The sequence below is a fragment of the Eublepharis macularius genome, chromosome 9, assembly GCF_028583425.1.
Source record: "Eublepharis macularius isolate TG4126 chromosome 9, MPM_Emac_v1.0, whole genome shotgun sequence".
NCBI classification, from domain to species: Eukaryota; Metazoa; Chordata; class Lepidosauria; order Squamata; family Eublepharidae; genus Eublepharis; species Eublepharis macularius.
The window spans coordinates 28585353-28602471 of NC_072798.1; the positions used below are offsets into that span (position 1 = coordinate 28585353).

At 44.1% G+C, this 17119-nt stretch overlaps 1 protein-coding gene across 2 annotated transcripts in view; it reads right to left on the bottom strand.

Annotated features, from left to right (window-relative positions):
- Positions 1 to 17119, bottom strand: part of HIPK2 (homeodomain interacting protein kinase 2) — a 205196-nt gene that overhangs the window by 123770 nt on the left and 64307 nt on the right. For both annotated transcript variants that reach the window (XM_054988220.1, XM_054988218.1), the window contains exon 2: positions 4709 to 5801. In XM_054988220.1, the coding sequence (XP_054844195.1) occupies positions 4709 to 5801 (1093 nt within the window). The remainder of the gene's footprint in view (positions 1 to 4708; positions 5802 to 17119) is intronic.

Consider the following 17119-nt stretch of genomic DNA (forward strand, 5'->3'; position numbering starts at 1 on the left):
TTAGTAGAATGCAGATACTATGGGCCAAGCTACAAGTGATGAGTGACACAGGTTGGACACTTGTCAGCTTCCCTCAAGTTTTGATGGGAAATGCAGGCATCCTGGTCTTGCAGTTTGGCCCTCCAACTGCTGTCCAATGGATTTTTCAACGGTCACTTGTCCAACATTCCGCCAAACTGCCTACAAGTGTCCAACCTATGTCATTCGTCACTTGTAGTTTGGCCCTTACATAGACCATAGGCCAGACAAGAGTATCAGATAACTGATGTGTAAATAGGTTTGTGTTAATTTGCATGTGAATGCAAAGGTTCATGGGGATGTGTTTGAAAAGGTCACCATGACTAGGAGGGGTGGTACAATGCAGGACTAAGCTAGCTGAAAAGACTAGAAGGGAGAGAGCGGCACTGAAGCTAGTGTTCTTCGAAAGGCAAAGCTTGTAAATGAACAAGCTCAAGAATTTAGACACCTTCTTAAGAAAAAGAGTTCCTGCTGTTGCAAAGCCTTCTGGATGTTTGGGACTTTGTTCCAGGCATAGCTTCTGACTAAACTCACAGTTCTGTCTGCGCCTTCTACAATGTGGATTGTGAGCAGGACTCTGCTCTGGGGTCACTGGTTGGTGAGCCAGTGTTGATAACTTTAGGAGTGTTTTCATAGCTGTGTTCTGTTGTATTTTAAATAAATTGGATTTTATTTTAAATTTGTGGACATTGCTCTGGAGATTGAACCCGGCCCTCGGGACTCTGAGGGTTACTTGTATTAGATGGTAGTTGTTCTGCTGATTCCAAAGGGCTGACTGGAAATATCTACACAGTGTTGTCAAACATGCAAGAGGACAAACTCGAGGGCCATTAAAAGTCAGGAAAGAGACAGGCTTACATCCTATAACCAAGACCACATCTGTAATACTCGTGCACCCATCTGGTTGCAATAAGATGCTGGTAAGTGGATTATAGAAATACTTTTCATGGAAGAACTTTGCATGACCTTGACTTCATATTCAAAAGTTCAACAACAAAGCAGACTGACTTGTTTTGAATGAAGCTGCATAGGGAAGCAACGTGACAGCCAAACACATTGTGTTTCTAATCCAGCACCTGCTGTGTAAACAGAACTTAGGATCTGGGACTTGTTGAGGGCAGCATCCTTGGAGAACCAATAATCCAAAATGTACATTAAAAAAACAAAACAATGTACCCCATCACTACGGAAGGTCACTAGACCTATCTAGCACAGTACTGAGCAGAATTCTGACTGGTAGCTGCAACCAAGACAACCAGATACCCTGTGTGCTGATGCCTCACGTGATCAATTGCATCAGTGCTCCTAAACTATGAGTTTTTCTTAGGGTCCAAAAGTAAACAATTTTTAAGTTAGTCACTGGTACCTCCTGACTTGGAAGTAAAATGACGGATTCCAGGTTAGGTGGGGATTTTGCCTGGCAACAGCTTATCCACAGGGTCTCACCCCTGGAAAAGGTTGTCATGTTCCTACTTCTTACTTGACAGCTACTTGAATTCCAGCACTGATCTTCTCCAAGCCGTTACCGAAGATCCCTCAACCAGAGACACTAAGGATCGAATTGGGGACTTTCAAAAATGTATACTCTACCACTGAGCTGTGGTGTCTGTCCAAGTATGCGTACAGCCTTCAATTCACACCCCCAAATAGTACTAGCCCACAAAATTCTTTTACTGGTCTGCTTGTCCATCTCCATCCTGATGCCAGTCATGTATGGCATTTTGACATCTTGAAGATGTCAAAAGACAAACCCCAGCTAGCACTCTTCAAGCTTTCAAAAAGTTTCCTATCTGTACATTTGATTTAATAAAGCCACCATTTAAATGATCAAAAATATATCATTTAAACATGAACAAGCTCACAATTTATCCACCCCACATATGTATTCTTACATATTATTGCTCTGCTAAAGAAAAATTAACATACAAATTTGTTCCGGTGTCAATCTTGTACACAAATAATTAACACTAAGATCAGAATTGGAGCACACACCCTATGTAGGCACAGACAATTCTGCAATGCGCAGATAACCCTCTGTCAGTTTTCCAAAAGTTGGAAAATGTTTAAACATGTACAGCCATATACAAACAGTGAACAGATAATTATAATTGAATGTTTTGCAACTTATGAGGAACACAGTCCTTATCATTCAGATTTATTTAGATATTGATACCCCACTTTTCTCCTCAACACTTACAACAGCTTTCTCTGCTACTCTGATTTATCTTTACAGCAACCCTGTGAGGTAGGTTAGGTCGAGATAAAACAACTTGCCCAAAGTCATCCAGCAAGATTCCAGGACATAGTGGAGATCTGAATCTGGGTCACTCTGACCATAGGCTATCCCTTTAATGTCCATACCATACTAGCTATCTGACTAGGTGAGTGGATATTTAAAGACCACCAGGTAAAGTGATATTCACAAGCCTGTTTGAACAGGTACGTTTAAGGAGGACACTTCTCCTAGCAAATTCTGGAGCAGTTCCATATAGATTGAAGTACAGTAATTTAAGCAGGCAACAAATTCACATTCATATCATATCACATAGTTCAGGAACATTTGAGATGCAATCTCCCCACCCCCCTCACATACACATACACTGACAGTGTTGAGAGTAGATGATGCAAGATGTTGTTACTTTCTACACCACCCGTTGATCGCCCTGTCTTGTCCTCCCTGCTTCAGTTACACCATCTTTAAGGCCAGAAATGTGCTAGTTACAAGGCACCAGGCAATCATGCCACCACCAAATGTTACTTAATTAAAATCCTTAGGGTGAATTCTAAAGCGCCTTGCGTGCCTTCTGGCCTCCCTATCGGTGGCTACTAATTCCAGATGACGGAAACTATTGTATCTGTGCCAGCTAACATTCAATATCCATTCCTCACCGGAAAGCAAGCTACAAAGGATATTATTTATACCAATCACCTCACTTGGAGGGTGCAGAGGCAAGTCTATCCTCAGATGATCAGTCCTTCCACCTTTTTGCAAACAGCCCTTAACTTTTTCTCCAACGCTTTGTCAAGCAACACTTCACTTTTGTGATCAAACTAGTTCCCTGGTCTAATGAGATTTATTATTAGGATGTTTTCTTAATAACATTCATTTCCTATTTATGTTTTCTTAATGCCAGGCCATCTGTCTTCCTAATGACCTGGCAACAAAAGGAATGTAAAACAAATTATTTTCTTTTCAAATCTTTCTGAAGTTGCAAGTTGCCTCCAGCATACAAATATCCACTGCTGTCAAAGAACAGACCCTTGTTCCTCCTAGCACCCCCCCATCATCATCATCATCATCATCAACATCATCATCATCAAATAACCTCAAGAGACAGGAAGATGAGTGTTCCTCATGACTTAATCAGCTCCCCCACTTCACTTCTCTGCTTTCCTTCTTGAGAACAAAAGACAGAAGAGAAACTAAAGCAACTAGACTTGATGATCTGAACACTGACAACCTTTCAACAAGGTTTTAGATAGCAATTTGAACAGTAATTCAGAACCCAAGACCCATCACCCATCAGGATTTTCTTCACCCGCAGCAACAGTAACAAAACTCCAAACAAACACTTTCACCCCTTGCTCCCAGCATGATTCCCTACAGATGCCTGCACTAGGTCCATGTAAGGACCAGGAATACCACTGCAGAATCCCAGGAAATTCAGCAAGATAATCTCAAATTAATTCCCTTTCCCCCAGACTCCACCTAGCAAGCTAATTGCAACCCTGAAATCTTTCGTGTATTTACAGCACAAACCTGTCGGCCCTGAAGCATGGGACTATCATGGCTTGAATGTGTCATTTAATAAGCCTTTTTTAATGAAAGAAATGGAGGTGTTCCCCCCACCACCACCTTCTGCTTCAAAACAAAAGGACATGCAGATAGAAATCAACTGCTGCGATGCTGCACTGTCAAAGTTCCACATTCTAGACATTAATTCTTCTTCAGCCCTGATTAGGTTCCCCCTCTAGTGTCTGAAAGCTGCATGTTAAGAGACAGTGGAAAGCTGAGCAACTGGCAAAACGTAGGGGGAGCCCTGCTTGAGCATCCGGCTGAAGAGCTGTTCAGTAGGGCAGCAGTTACCTGCATTTTTATAGGCACAACATCTGTTGCATTTAACGTACGAGCTACAGTGAGAACCTGCATGGCATTAGCATGAAGATTCACATCCCTGATTCGTTCCGAAAGCGTAACTGTGTTCGTCTACTGCAGCAGAAACACCAGGCAGTCCTTTGGTACCTTGAAGACTAACACATCTATTATGGCATGAAATGTCATAGGCAATAGCCTACAAGATCTCATGCCACAAGGGTCCGAAACCAGAACTCCAGCCACAAAGACCTGAGATAAAGGTCTGATCCTTTACTCATTGTTTCACCATGGTGCCTTAACAGGAATGGATGGCCTGCTCTCTATTGCATTATAGCACCATCACTGCAGATGGCCACAGGATGGTGTTACAGCAACCAATTCAGTTGAGATCAAGTGACACAAGGGGCTAGTGGGGTTCAACCTGTTGATTTTGGTTTGCCTCCTCAGTCTAAGTCACTTGCTATGCAGGCACAGACTGAACTGTTCCTGATCAATCACCTGCCTACTTAACATCTGCTTCATATCACCAGCCAGGATAACAATAGATTGATTTCTGGAAGCATGTTTATTTTGAACCCTGGCCCAGTCTCTTACCTGTAATATCTGGACTGAAGATAAGTTGAACACACAGCCTTAGACACGTGGCTAGCAGAACCAAAGTCAATGACCTTGACCCTGTATGGCTGCCGGGATGGATCCACCAACATGATGTTTTCTGGTTTGAGGTCTGCATGAATTAAACCCAGGCTTTTCAATTTCATTAGGGCCGTGGCTACCTGCTGTAAGATTGGCCGGATGTACTTAAGGGGCAATGGGCTGAACTTGTTTTGTTTTAGGAAATCATAGAGGTTCTGTTCCAACATCTCAAAAACCAGGCAGGTATGGTTCTTGTGCTGGAAACATTCATAGGCTCGGACAAAGTTGTAATCATCTGCGCTTTCAGTGCTTAGCCGTGCCAGGATGCTCACTTCAATTTGACCTTGCCGAGCATATGAAGGATGGTTTTTAAGGATCTTGATGGCCACGATTTCATTGGTGCCACGTTTCCAGCATTTGACCACTTGCCCAAAGGTTCCACGGCCAAGAAATTCTAATACTTCATATGTGTTGGTCATAGAACACAGCACTTCATGTTGTACCAGTTGGTAATCCCCTTCACTGTTGGAGCCACTGTTTTTTGATGTGGCAGTGGACGTGGTTGTGGTGGCTACTGTGGCCCCACTGGCATTGTTCTGAATCATTGGCGGATGCTCTTCAATAATCTGAACGCTGCTCGTGTTCTCAATTTCCTCACTTTTGCGCTTAAGTCCACATTTTTGGTAGGTGTCCAAAAGGCTCACAGTGCTTCGACGCATCAGGTTGTGTGGTCCACCTAGTGCTTGCCCGGATACTGCAACCACACCAGAGGTGCTGCTGGCAGATGTCACCACGATGTGCCCTGTGCTGGCTGGGAAAATGATGGTCTGCTCGTAAGGGATGCTGGGGTTGGGAATTTGGACAGAGGCGTTGATGGCGGCAGCTGCTTGAGAGGATTGCACGTTCTTGCTCTGGCTGTAGACTTTACTGTGTGTGCCGTACCCAGTCATATCCCAGTTAGAACTTGGTTCCACTTTCAGTTTCTTCACGCTACAGAAGGCACTTGATTGAAGAGTGTGAGGGGAGAAAACTTGCACATGGGAGGCCATACCTACAACACAATGCAAAAAGAAACCATAGTGTTAAAACAGAATGGGATTTATAACATTTATTTGTTGGCAAGGAACTCTGGATGATGAACAAAATGATACAAACATCAAAAAACCCAAAGAACAGATTTAAATTCCACAATTAAAAGCAGTCATTGAGGCGCAAAGTAATACACTCCTGTCAGCCACAATGTTTAATCAATGCACACAAATGTTTGAGAAAGCAAATACATTTTGAACTGACAAAAGAAATCCTGAATGAAGAGATCACCCTAAGCTTTCTCTGAACAGCATTCTACAAAGTGGGTGTCATAGCTAAAAAGGCCCCGCTGCACATCTTTTGGGTCTTTATTTGGGGAGGGGGGCAACACAACTGACATGGTTCCTTCCATGAACATTATTGAAGTGTCGAGAGAAGCAGCATACTAGTAGTGTTGGGAAAAGACTTATTTTCTACTCAGTAGGATAAACTGATTTCGATAAAGTTAACGTATCAGTTTCCAGTTTTCTAATTGTCTTTTTGAGCAAGCATAAGGAGGAACATAACTCTACCTAGAAACATAACTCAAAACTGTGGCCAGGCATCTATCCCTTATGACTTCAACGCTACAGAATTTATAACTGCTCAGAGGGAAAAGAACAACTGTGATATTAAGGAGTTCTGTTAGGCTTCCTCTGTACATGCTAAACAAGAACACTTACTTGAAACTCCCAGAACTTTACAAAAGCAAGGGCTGGTACTTATGGGGTAAAAAGAGTGCTGCTCTGTGAGATCAGAAAAATCTATGCACTTCAAGGGACTTTCTAAATAGTCATGGTTTTCACAAATATCATACAGAAGATCTATTGTGTCATAGTCAGTCTGACGATGTGGACATGATTTTGGAAGGTTGAGACCTCCTATCTGATTGTACGACCTCCCCCCTTCCCCCGGCTGCTTAAATCTGCAGTGAGTGCTGGTGAACTGGGTCTGGGATACAGTCAATGCCTCCCTGAAACAAGAGATGACCTTAATGTGGGGCAATGGTGTGTCCACTCCCAAAGAAACCTACTCTGGACCAAGAAGAGTTGGATATATCACCCAGTCTCAAATGTAACATTCTTGAACAAGGTGATTGGTCAAGTGGTGGCTGGGCAATGTTAGGAATTCATGAATGAAACAGATTGTTTGGATCCAATCCAAATAATGGAGCTGAAACAGCCTTAGAGGTAGATGACCTGCTCCGGGAGATGGACAGGGGCAATGCAACCCTTTTAATTCTCCTAGACCTTTCAGCGGCTTTTGATACCATCAGTCATGGTATCCTTCTGGACTACATGTCAGGGTTGGGACTGGAAGGCACTGCTTTGCAGTGGTTTCAGCACTAGCATGAAGGGATGTTTCCGAGTGTGGCGCTGGAGGACTGCTGCTCCTCTCGCTTACGGGGTTCCACGAGGTTCTGTCTCGTCATCCGTACTTTTAAACATCCACATGATGCTGCTGGGTGAGGTCAACTGGAGATTTGGACTGAGTTGCCACCAATATGGGGATGACACTCAGTTCTATCTCACACTTCCAGCAGATCCCAGGGAGGCTGTTGAAACCATGAACAGGTGCCTGGAAACACTTTTGAGATGGACGAGGATTAACACGCTGAAACTTAATCCTGACAAAATGGAAGTGCTACTGATGTGGGGAAGATCTGACCCAGGAGCTGGCATATCTCCTGTTCTGGATGGGGCTGCACTTCCCCTAAAGGAGCAGGTTCGTAGCTTGGGGGTGCTGCTGGACATGGGCCTCCTGTTGGATAAACAGGTGGCAGGGGTAGCCAGGGGCACTTTTCATCAGCGTCAGCTGGTAAGCTAGCTGCAGCGCTTCCTGGGCAGGAAAGATCTTGCCACTCTGATACGTGCCTTGGTAACATGTAGACTAGATTACTGCAATGCACTTTACACATCTACATGATACTGCTGAGTGAGGTCAACTGGAGATTTGGGGGTTTACACGGGGCTGCCCTTGAAGACTGTCAAGAAGCTACAGTTGGTACAAAATGCTGTGGCCAAAACACTCACTGGAGTGTATCATTGGGACCATATCATTCCAGTATTGTTCAATATATACAGGCTTCCAGTTTGCTTCCAGACCCTATTCAAGGCGCTGGTATTTGACCCTTAAAGCCTTATATGACTTGAAGCCAGCATATATGACACACCACCTACTTCCCTATGTCTTGTTTAGCATTCCCTCACTAACTCTTATTAGCCTTCCTGGTTTGTGTCTTTTTATTTGCATACATGTTTATATTTTTATGTGATGATATATTCTATTTTATATTTATATTCTATTTGTTTTAAATATTCTATACATATTCCTATTTTAAATTATTTTTAGTGCTTGAAATATGTTTGAAATGTTTTAATGTTCGCCACCTAGGGTATTCTGAATTGGGTGGAAAGTTGGCAAAGACATGTTTTAAATTAATTTTAAAAAATTAACTGTAGATCTCAAGAGTCAGATATTTTCTCAGTGTATTTTCAACATATCCTTATCACTGTAGCCCTACTCAGGTGCTGTGTCTAGGGATATCTGTACACTATGCATACTGGAAGCACGTTCCTACCAGTACTTGCAGTTGTCATGTTGTCTGAACAGGAGCACCATGCATGTGTATTTTGCATATGCATACAGCTCTAATACATGCGGATCGATATGGATGGTTACTGGCCTCCCGGAATGCCCTGACATAATGTCTGAAACGGTCTGGTGAAATAACAACTTAATAATCTGCATCTGAGTTGAAGGGAAAGAGCTCCCAAGTCAGCCCCCATGGTGTTCTGCTACGTCTTTTAAAAATAAACCACTGCTTGAGACAGGAATATGCCCTTTATTTAAAGAATGATAGTTAGGATTATACCAAATGCCAATGGGATGCACATGTGGCCAGTGAGTCAGGCAATGCCCACCTGCACTCTTTGATAAACTGAAGGAAACTGGAATTTGTCATGGCAAATTATTCAAAGGTTATGTTGTCACAGAGTACAAAATCAAACACTACTTCTGTTTGCCATTTAAGTCTCTGCCACTCCCTGTACAGAATCTATTTAGGACATCTATGCCCTGTTATTTGCCATTTCAAATAGCTAAAGCTGAATCAAGCACACAGGTATCATCATCTCTCCTCACTTCCACCAGGCCGTTCCACAAGCAGATATTGGATGGTGTTAAGCCACGCCCCTGTAGAACTGTGCTCAACCAAATGGGTTGGATCCAAAGATGTCTTTCTGCTAACACAAAGAATCCTCCTGTGAGTAAGAAACTCCATTCTATTAAATGATAGGCAACTTTGAATCCAACCCAGGGGGGTTAGGGTGATAACTTTTAATTATTTTTATACATTTAAAACATTTTAATGCTGTCTTTCCACTCAGTTCAGGTTGGCAAACAGTCAAAACAGTCAAAACATTAACACAAAAATTAAAATGCACATATATATAAAATACATAAACATATACACATATACAGGATGGAGGGTCACTAAGGGAATACCAACAAAACAGAAAAGTCTTTGCCTCTGGTGGAAGACAGTGATAGAAGGGGACAAACAAATCTCTCTGCAGAAGGAATTCCATAATTTTGGTGCTACAACTGAGAAGGCCCATTCTTAGGTGGCCACCCATCTAACCTGAGACAGTGGAGTCACCCAAAGCAGAGCCTCCAAAGACTGTATTAGTCAGGTAGGTTCATAACTTATTGGATCATCTTATATATTAATAGCCAAGTGGCCCTGATCTCTGGATATTTAATCCAGGGATTGGAGCTATGAGCAGACAAGACAGATCTTTCTGCACACCTGAAAAATGCCTCAGGTTTGCAGAAAAATCTGAAATCTTAAAAAAAAAATACTTTGGGGAGTTAAAGAAACTCCAAAATTGCTTTAACCAGATATGGCTGTTGCTAGGCAACCATCACAGTTTAGCCAATATTCCAGGCTTGGTTACAGTAAAAGGCAGGGAGAGGGACAGGGCCCTTTCCAGGGCTCTTTTGGCCTTTGAGGAAGGTCTCATTGGGGCCAGGCCCAGAACCAGCCACCGGACAACAAGATCAGTTCTCCTGGAGAAAATGGCTGCTTTGGAGGATGGACTCTATGGCATTATACCCTGCTGATGTCCCTCCCCTCCTAAACCCCACCCTCCTCAGGCTCCACCCTCTTCAGGAATGTCACAATCTGGAGCTGGAAGGCCAGCCATGAGTGCTTTTATCTTATACAGTGAGGTGCATGACTACCAGGAACAGGAGTACCACCTTATTCCTATTCACCATACACCTACTCTGATGACCTTTAGATGCAATGTTCCCTAAAACACTGGAAACATCTAAGTGACTGACCCCTGAATTTACTGCTGTTTTAATTGGTGGTGGTTTTATTTTTTCATGTTTTAATTAATGTTGACTTTTATTTTACAAATCAATAAAAAAAAATTGTACGCTTCCTCAAAAGCCTCAGCTAGTAGACTGGACTGTGTGTGAGTGTGCAATGTACCATCAAGTTGCAGCCAACCCCATGGGGTTTTCAAGACAAGAGGCATTCTGAGGTAGTTTGTCTCACCATAGCAAACCTGATCTTGGTTATCTCCCATCTAAGTACTAACCAGGGTCAACCCTACTTAGCTTCTGAGATCTGATGAAATCGGGCTAGCCTGGGCCATCCAGGTCAGGGTAGGCTGGACAGTATCATTAATTAATTAAATCACAAGATAAGAAGGTCCATCTAAGCAAGCTTTCTATTACTAGCCATGATCAGGCTGATGCTTCTGGATGTTTACTCGTATACTATACTATGAAGGAAATCTCCTTCTCCTTTTGTTTCTCCCCTGCATTTGACTTTCCCAGGTACACTGCCCCTGCAGATTGAGGCTCCATTGGGCTGTGTAGGAGGGCAGGTCTCATTCTTAGTAGGGGAGACTGGAGAGCAGCCAGAACTGATATTCTCAGATGTTTGAGCAACTGGCCTACCAAAGCAGAAGTAAAGCATTGTAAAGATAGCAGAGAGACCTGCCATGCAATGCTAAGGAGAGGTACACCCTTCTCAGTCTGCTGAAGTCAAGGGGGCTTAGACGGGGGGGGGGGATTGCAGTGCTGAACACTTCCCCAAAAGTTATTGCTAGTCATGAGCATTGAAGGGAAACAGGAAATAGGTGTGGTCTGTGAACTGCTGCTGATAAAATATACAGAATGGATCCTTTTAAAAGCCATCTAAACTGATTAGTGAATTCCAAGAAGGTAATTACATATCGTGAGAAGAAATACTTCCTGCAATCAGTTCTGAACTATTACCAATTAGCATCCTTGGGATTCAGTTCCAACAGGACAAGAGAGAGAGAGAAATTTCTAACCAGCATCTTTCCTAATGTTAAAAATTAAGAACACCTCTCCTGCCACATTCCAAGCCACGCCTTTTCCCCTACCAACACGGTGCTAGGCCCTCTCTGTAGAGCTGCCAGTGATGGAGGTTTGATCTGAAATATGATGCAAACACTACAAGTCAAATGATCATTGACTGTTCACCCAACATAGATCTGTCAGACAGATTTGTGGCCCTGTAGAAATGCCTCACAGCTATAGGAGAAGTAGGTATAAGGCTGTGCTAGCATTTCCCCTCCAGTATCTCAGCTTCAAATCCTAGCATAGGTCATCATCTGCAGTTCCCATTTTCTGTCCAGGAGCGTTCCTGGATGAGATTAGCAGGCGGTGTCACAAATCCAAATTAAAGTGCATTAGCAAAATAAAGTAGTCAACTTGAGACCAAAATAGCTGCTGATGCCACACACTGGGATTGAAGTCTTTTTGCCAGCTCTCCATGTGGCAATCTTATACAAAGCCTGAAATGACTGCATATAATCTTCTTGCCCCGTTCTTCAATTTTGCAAACGTCTCCTGGTCGGGCTCTCGTTACCTATTCTGCTTCCTGGGAAGGTCCAGATTGTCAGTGATATAAAAAGATGACGAATGGAATGATATATCAGTCATTAAGTCCAGCGAAATCTGGCCCTATTAATGCAAAAACTGAAATGGCAAAGTATATTGTGATCTCTTTATATTTTAAATATCAAACAAAGATAAGAATGCTTTTTTACAACCGTGGCTTTCAAACTGTGCTTTGAACTTTTCAGAAGCTTATGACAGGGATAATTTAGAATTTCTCATTCCTGCTGCTTTGCACTGAACCCCCCCCCCCCTTTTTTTTTGTTTCATTTTTCCCTTGTGCAAATCAAACACACGGGGCTTTATTTTCATACCATTTCCTCACACCGAAATTTCTCCAAATAATGTATGCATTTTTCAAGTATTTATTTTGGTGCATTTTAGGCCACCCATCCTCCTTCAAGGCACTCAGGGCAATGTAGATGGTTCTCCCCCCATTTTATCCTCCCAACAATAACCCTGTGAGGTAGGCTAGTCTGAGAGAATGAGTGACTCAAGGTCATTGAATGAACTCCTGGGCAAGCAGGGATTAGAACCTGAGTCTCCCTATTTCTATTCCAGCACTTTAATCACTATTAGGGATCCCAGGTTCTTGTGGCCAGTGGGAGAAAAAGATTAAAAAAACAGTTGTCGGCAACAGCACAATAGCAGTTCTGGGGAAAACCCAGAAGTGACATCAGTCAGTTCTAGGAATCGCCACAATATCTATGGTTTTACCACATTGTTTCCAGCAACTCCTAGAAAGGTATGATGTCACTTCTGAGTTTTCCCTTAAAGTGACATCACACCATTGCCTGATGCACAGTCCATGACACACCCCTGACATCCCTAACCACTACACAGCACTGGCTCTCATAATTAGGCATTATACATTATATGTATAAATGACATACACTTAGGGATGCCAACCCCCCTTGGGAGCAGGGGATACTCCTCCCCAGCTGCCTCTCCCTGCCACTGCTCACTTGGCTAGTGGGAAGAGGAGGTGTGAGGAAGCTGGCAACAACATGCAGCAAAATGGCATGTGTATGCTTCACAGGCTCCCAGTGGCACCATTTCTGACTTAAACTGGAAGCAATGGGGTCTCAGCAGGGCTGATTCTTTAGCAATTGGGCCAAAACATAGTGAAAACACTATGTTTGGGGCTAATTCCTAAAGAACTGGCCCCTCTAAGGCCCCGTTGCTTCCGGTCTAAACCGGAAGTGATACCATTGTAAGTGTTCACTTTGCACATGTGCAAAAGAAAAGAAACAACTACCCCCACCAGCAGCCCCACTCCTAGTTTCAAGGTAGGGAGACCTGGCAACCCTATGTACACTGTGCATATCAAAACTGTAACAACCGTGAATAAAACCTATACAACACACATACATAATGCTAATTAATCTATAAGACCTCTTACAAGAGCAGCAACAAAAAGAAATCACTGATAAAAATTGTAAGTAAATAAAAAATATAAAAAATAGGAGAGTCATGCTTAGTTTAAAGAAAAAGAACAGTGATGACAGTAGTTTTCCTGAGTTTTGGGGAGTTTAAAGGGCCCAGCTGCTTGCTAGCGGCAGGTCCCTTTAAACTATCAGCTGATAGGTGGCAGGGGGGATTCCCTCGCCTGCCAGCTGATAGTTTAAAGGGTTCTGCCCCTTGCAAGCGGCAGGAAAGGGCCCTTTAAATAATTAAAAGCCCCTTTCCCTGCCAGAAAGGGGCATTTAAACCCCACGAACCACAAGCTGGTTCGTGTCTGGGCCAGTTCCATGCCAGTTCATGGTTCATGGAAACCCCAAGAACCACGAACCCCATGGTTCGGTTTTTTCTGGTTCATGCCCATGTCTAGTTGGGAGTCACTCTTAGCAATTCCCATACACCTACCCCACCTGTTGCATAGCTCTTTAAAGAACAGCATTTCTGTGGCACAACCTCTTCCTGCCCCCCATGGCATTTCCCAGGTAAGTCCAGTGAGTTCGCCCATCCTGGTCAAAGCAGTTTGACATATGAGGGAAGAAAGGCCGGGCTTTTTTTCCAGTTGGAATGTAGTGGAACAGAGTTCCGGAACCTCTTGAAAATGGTCACATGGCTGGTGGCCCTGCCCCCTGATCTCCAAACAGAGGGGAGTTTAGATTGCCCTCCACGCCACCGAGTGGCGTGGAGGGCAATCTAAACTCCCCTCTGTCTGGAGATCAGGGGGCGGGGCCACCAGCCATGTGACCATTTTCTCCAAGGGCAACCCACTGAGTTCCACCACCTCTTTTCCCAGAAAAAAAGCCCTGAAGAAAGGTATCTTCTAAATGTTAAATAGGGAGAGGGGTGGAATGTTTCAGATGTTCCACTGAAAAACCTGTCGTGATGGACAAAGGGGCAGGGGGAAGGAAATTAGGAACAATACAATACTCTTGTGTTAAATATAGATAAGAATGTAACTGTTCATGTTAGATTTCTGTAAATTTAATAATTTAAAGCAATTAAACTAGCATATAAATAAATAAAATCCTTCTCCTCCCCCAGGGAAAAGAGGACAATGTGCTGAGCTGGCAGGCTCTCTGAAATTTTAAGAGCAAACATAACCTTGACTTGCTTCCAACTTTTGAAAGAAAACAAAATCAAGGCTAGATAAAAGGCCCCGGCAGCAAAAGCACAGCAAACGCATCAAGGCATACATGGACCTGAAGTATCCTCCAAGCTGGATAGGCTTGAATAGGCGCTGGTGCACATGCACAAATGCGCGCGCGCACACACACACACGAGAAGAGAACATGCCATTTCTAGCATGCCTTGAATATTTCTCTGGTCTTTCAAAGCTGTTAACATGGGGAAAAAAGACTCCATTAAATGAATACACCACACTTTTCAGTTAATGTGTAACCGCTAGGACCCAGGAAACCCTTTTGGAGTAAATGATCTGGAAAAACATTCTGGGTTACTGATGTGCAAGTCACCAAAACACTGAGCACACTAGTTCATCCCAGAATCCTGCCACATAAACCCACCAAGGAAACCAGATTTTACAGCCAGAGTGCCCTTAAAGCAACTTAATTTATTAGACAAGAGAAAATAAAATATCCCTCTAACCTGCTACACGAAATGTCTGTAAACTCCAGCACAGATTGTGCTATCTCAACATCCCCGGTTAAGCATTAATGTGATTTCCTATCATGTTTGAGGGATACACAATATATATAAAGAAAAAGCCTTCCAAAGTTCCAGTGACTCAGATTCTGGGTCCCTCTTTCCCTCCCTCTGTTTTTCTCCTGACTTTCCACAGGGTGATGATGTTGCAGCAACTGATTTTAGCATGAGACACATGGTGAGCTCAGAGAACTGCAGCAATATCACTCAACTTGTCATCCAGGACACAAACATCATAGCTGGCTCTGGTCAAAGATGATTCCCCCCTTCCCACTGAAAAGAGTCATCAATCCTTTCCTGAGGATTAACCTTTCCAATGTACATTTCTAACCACCTCCACAGCCACAAGCCTTAATATTCCCCCAGTAATGAATAATAAAGGAACTGTTGAGACGCTGTGATTTGGAGAATGGTAACAGAGGAGCAATTCTGTCAATTGGTTAGTCTTGGGCTGTCAGGATTTCTTTGGCAGCAGCTTTTTTTAAAAAGCTATTTGGAATCAGAACCTGTTCTGGAGTTTGGGTCTCTCCCTGGTCAAGATGTTGTTCAGCAAGCCCCCCACCTCGCTGTTGCTAGTCGCCAGTGCATGTCACAGCTGCCCAGAGAAATAACAGCTGCTCCTCACTTGCTTATCTTTTCATTCTGGTCGGTAGCAGCTGCTGCTAGTATCCGTTATTGCTCATTTGGGCAAGTAGGCGGACAGTGGAACACAACAGTCAGGGCTGCCTGTCCTCTGTCAGGCTAGGAGGAGATGGGGCACTTTGCAAGCAAAGGAATGTCATGGCGGGGTCTAGAAAGACTCTCCGGGTTCCCCAGAGAACTGACCCCATTCTCTTTCTCTTTATGAAGGAACCTTACGTGTTTACTTTACATGTTATACTGTTTGGGTCTAGAAGCTCCAACTGCACCCACTACAGCAGCCATCTTACAGTATGTCCTCCGGGTTCTTCCTCTCAGACTCCAGTGTGGGGCAGACGGCTTTGCCTCCAAACATGAACTCTGCTGCCTGTCCTCTCTGGAACTCTAGGGAAAGGACACCAGCTCCGCTTGTGATGGAGTGCACAACAAAAGGATAAGGTTGCCAACTCTGGCTTGGAAAACCTCTGGAGATTTGGGGGCAAAGCCTGGGGAGGATGGAATTTGGGGAGGGGAGGAAGCAGTGTGATATGTGATACCGTAGAGTCCGCCTTCCAAAGCTGTCATTTCTCCCAGGGGAACTGATCTCTGATGGTGATTCCAGAAGAACTCCACTCCCCGCCCTGAGGCTGGCAACCCTACAAGAGGAGCAGAAACGAGCATCCAAAAAGAAAGGGCAAGCTGGAATTACTGCTGTTGTGGCACAGTGTTAGGCTCTCCAAAGACAGGAGAGCAACCTCTGATGCCCGTCATGTCCAGATTCTGTTCCTGTACAGTGAGTGAGTGGGTAGAGGGTGGGAACTTAGGCTGGAACAACCAATGCAGCTCCATGGTGAGGTCACCTGGGCCAGCCCCGTGCAGTGGTGCAGTATACTGAGGCAATCCAGGCCAGCTGGTGCTGACCCAGCCACGGCACAGCAACCCAGGCTGGCCCCGGCCAGCACCATGGCAGAGCCACTGCGGCTGACTCCAACAAAGGAACAGTGCGGGAGGGGGAAGGATATTTGTAAGTGGGGACAAATGGAGTGTGTGTGTGGGAGGGAGCAAGGGGAGGCAAGGGGAAGGATGTTTGGTAGGGAGGGGGTCAAAGGCAAAGATATTTGGAAGGGAGCAAGGGGGGCTGCAGGGAAGGGTGTTTGGATGGGAGAAAGGGGGTATCCCCCCATGATTTTCACAGGTCCCTCCGCTTGTGACATTATACTGTGCTGTGTCCCCAGGCTACACCCACTCAAATTACCAGGAATTTCTTGATCCATAGTTGGCAACCTCAGATCCAGAGCACAGGGGATCTTGAGCTTTGAGGTGAACGATTGTGGGATGGAGCAGAAGCTAGGAGAAAGGCATTTCCTCTACTGGAACTCCTTTTTCTGTCCAGACTTTTCGCACCATTCCAAGATCCCCCTTCACTTTGTAGTTCTACATGTATGGGCTTCCTGTCCATCTAGGGGGTTCCCAAGACTAGCAACTGGTAGGAGACTTACCTTGGGGAGGAGGGCATCTCTGGCAATGCAATGCCACCACTTTTGGTGCGACCCAGAAGTGATGTCATCACATTCCTGGTGATGCTATAGCATTTGCCCAAAACTCTATGATTTAACCATA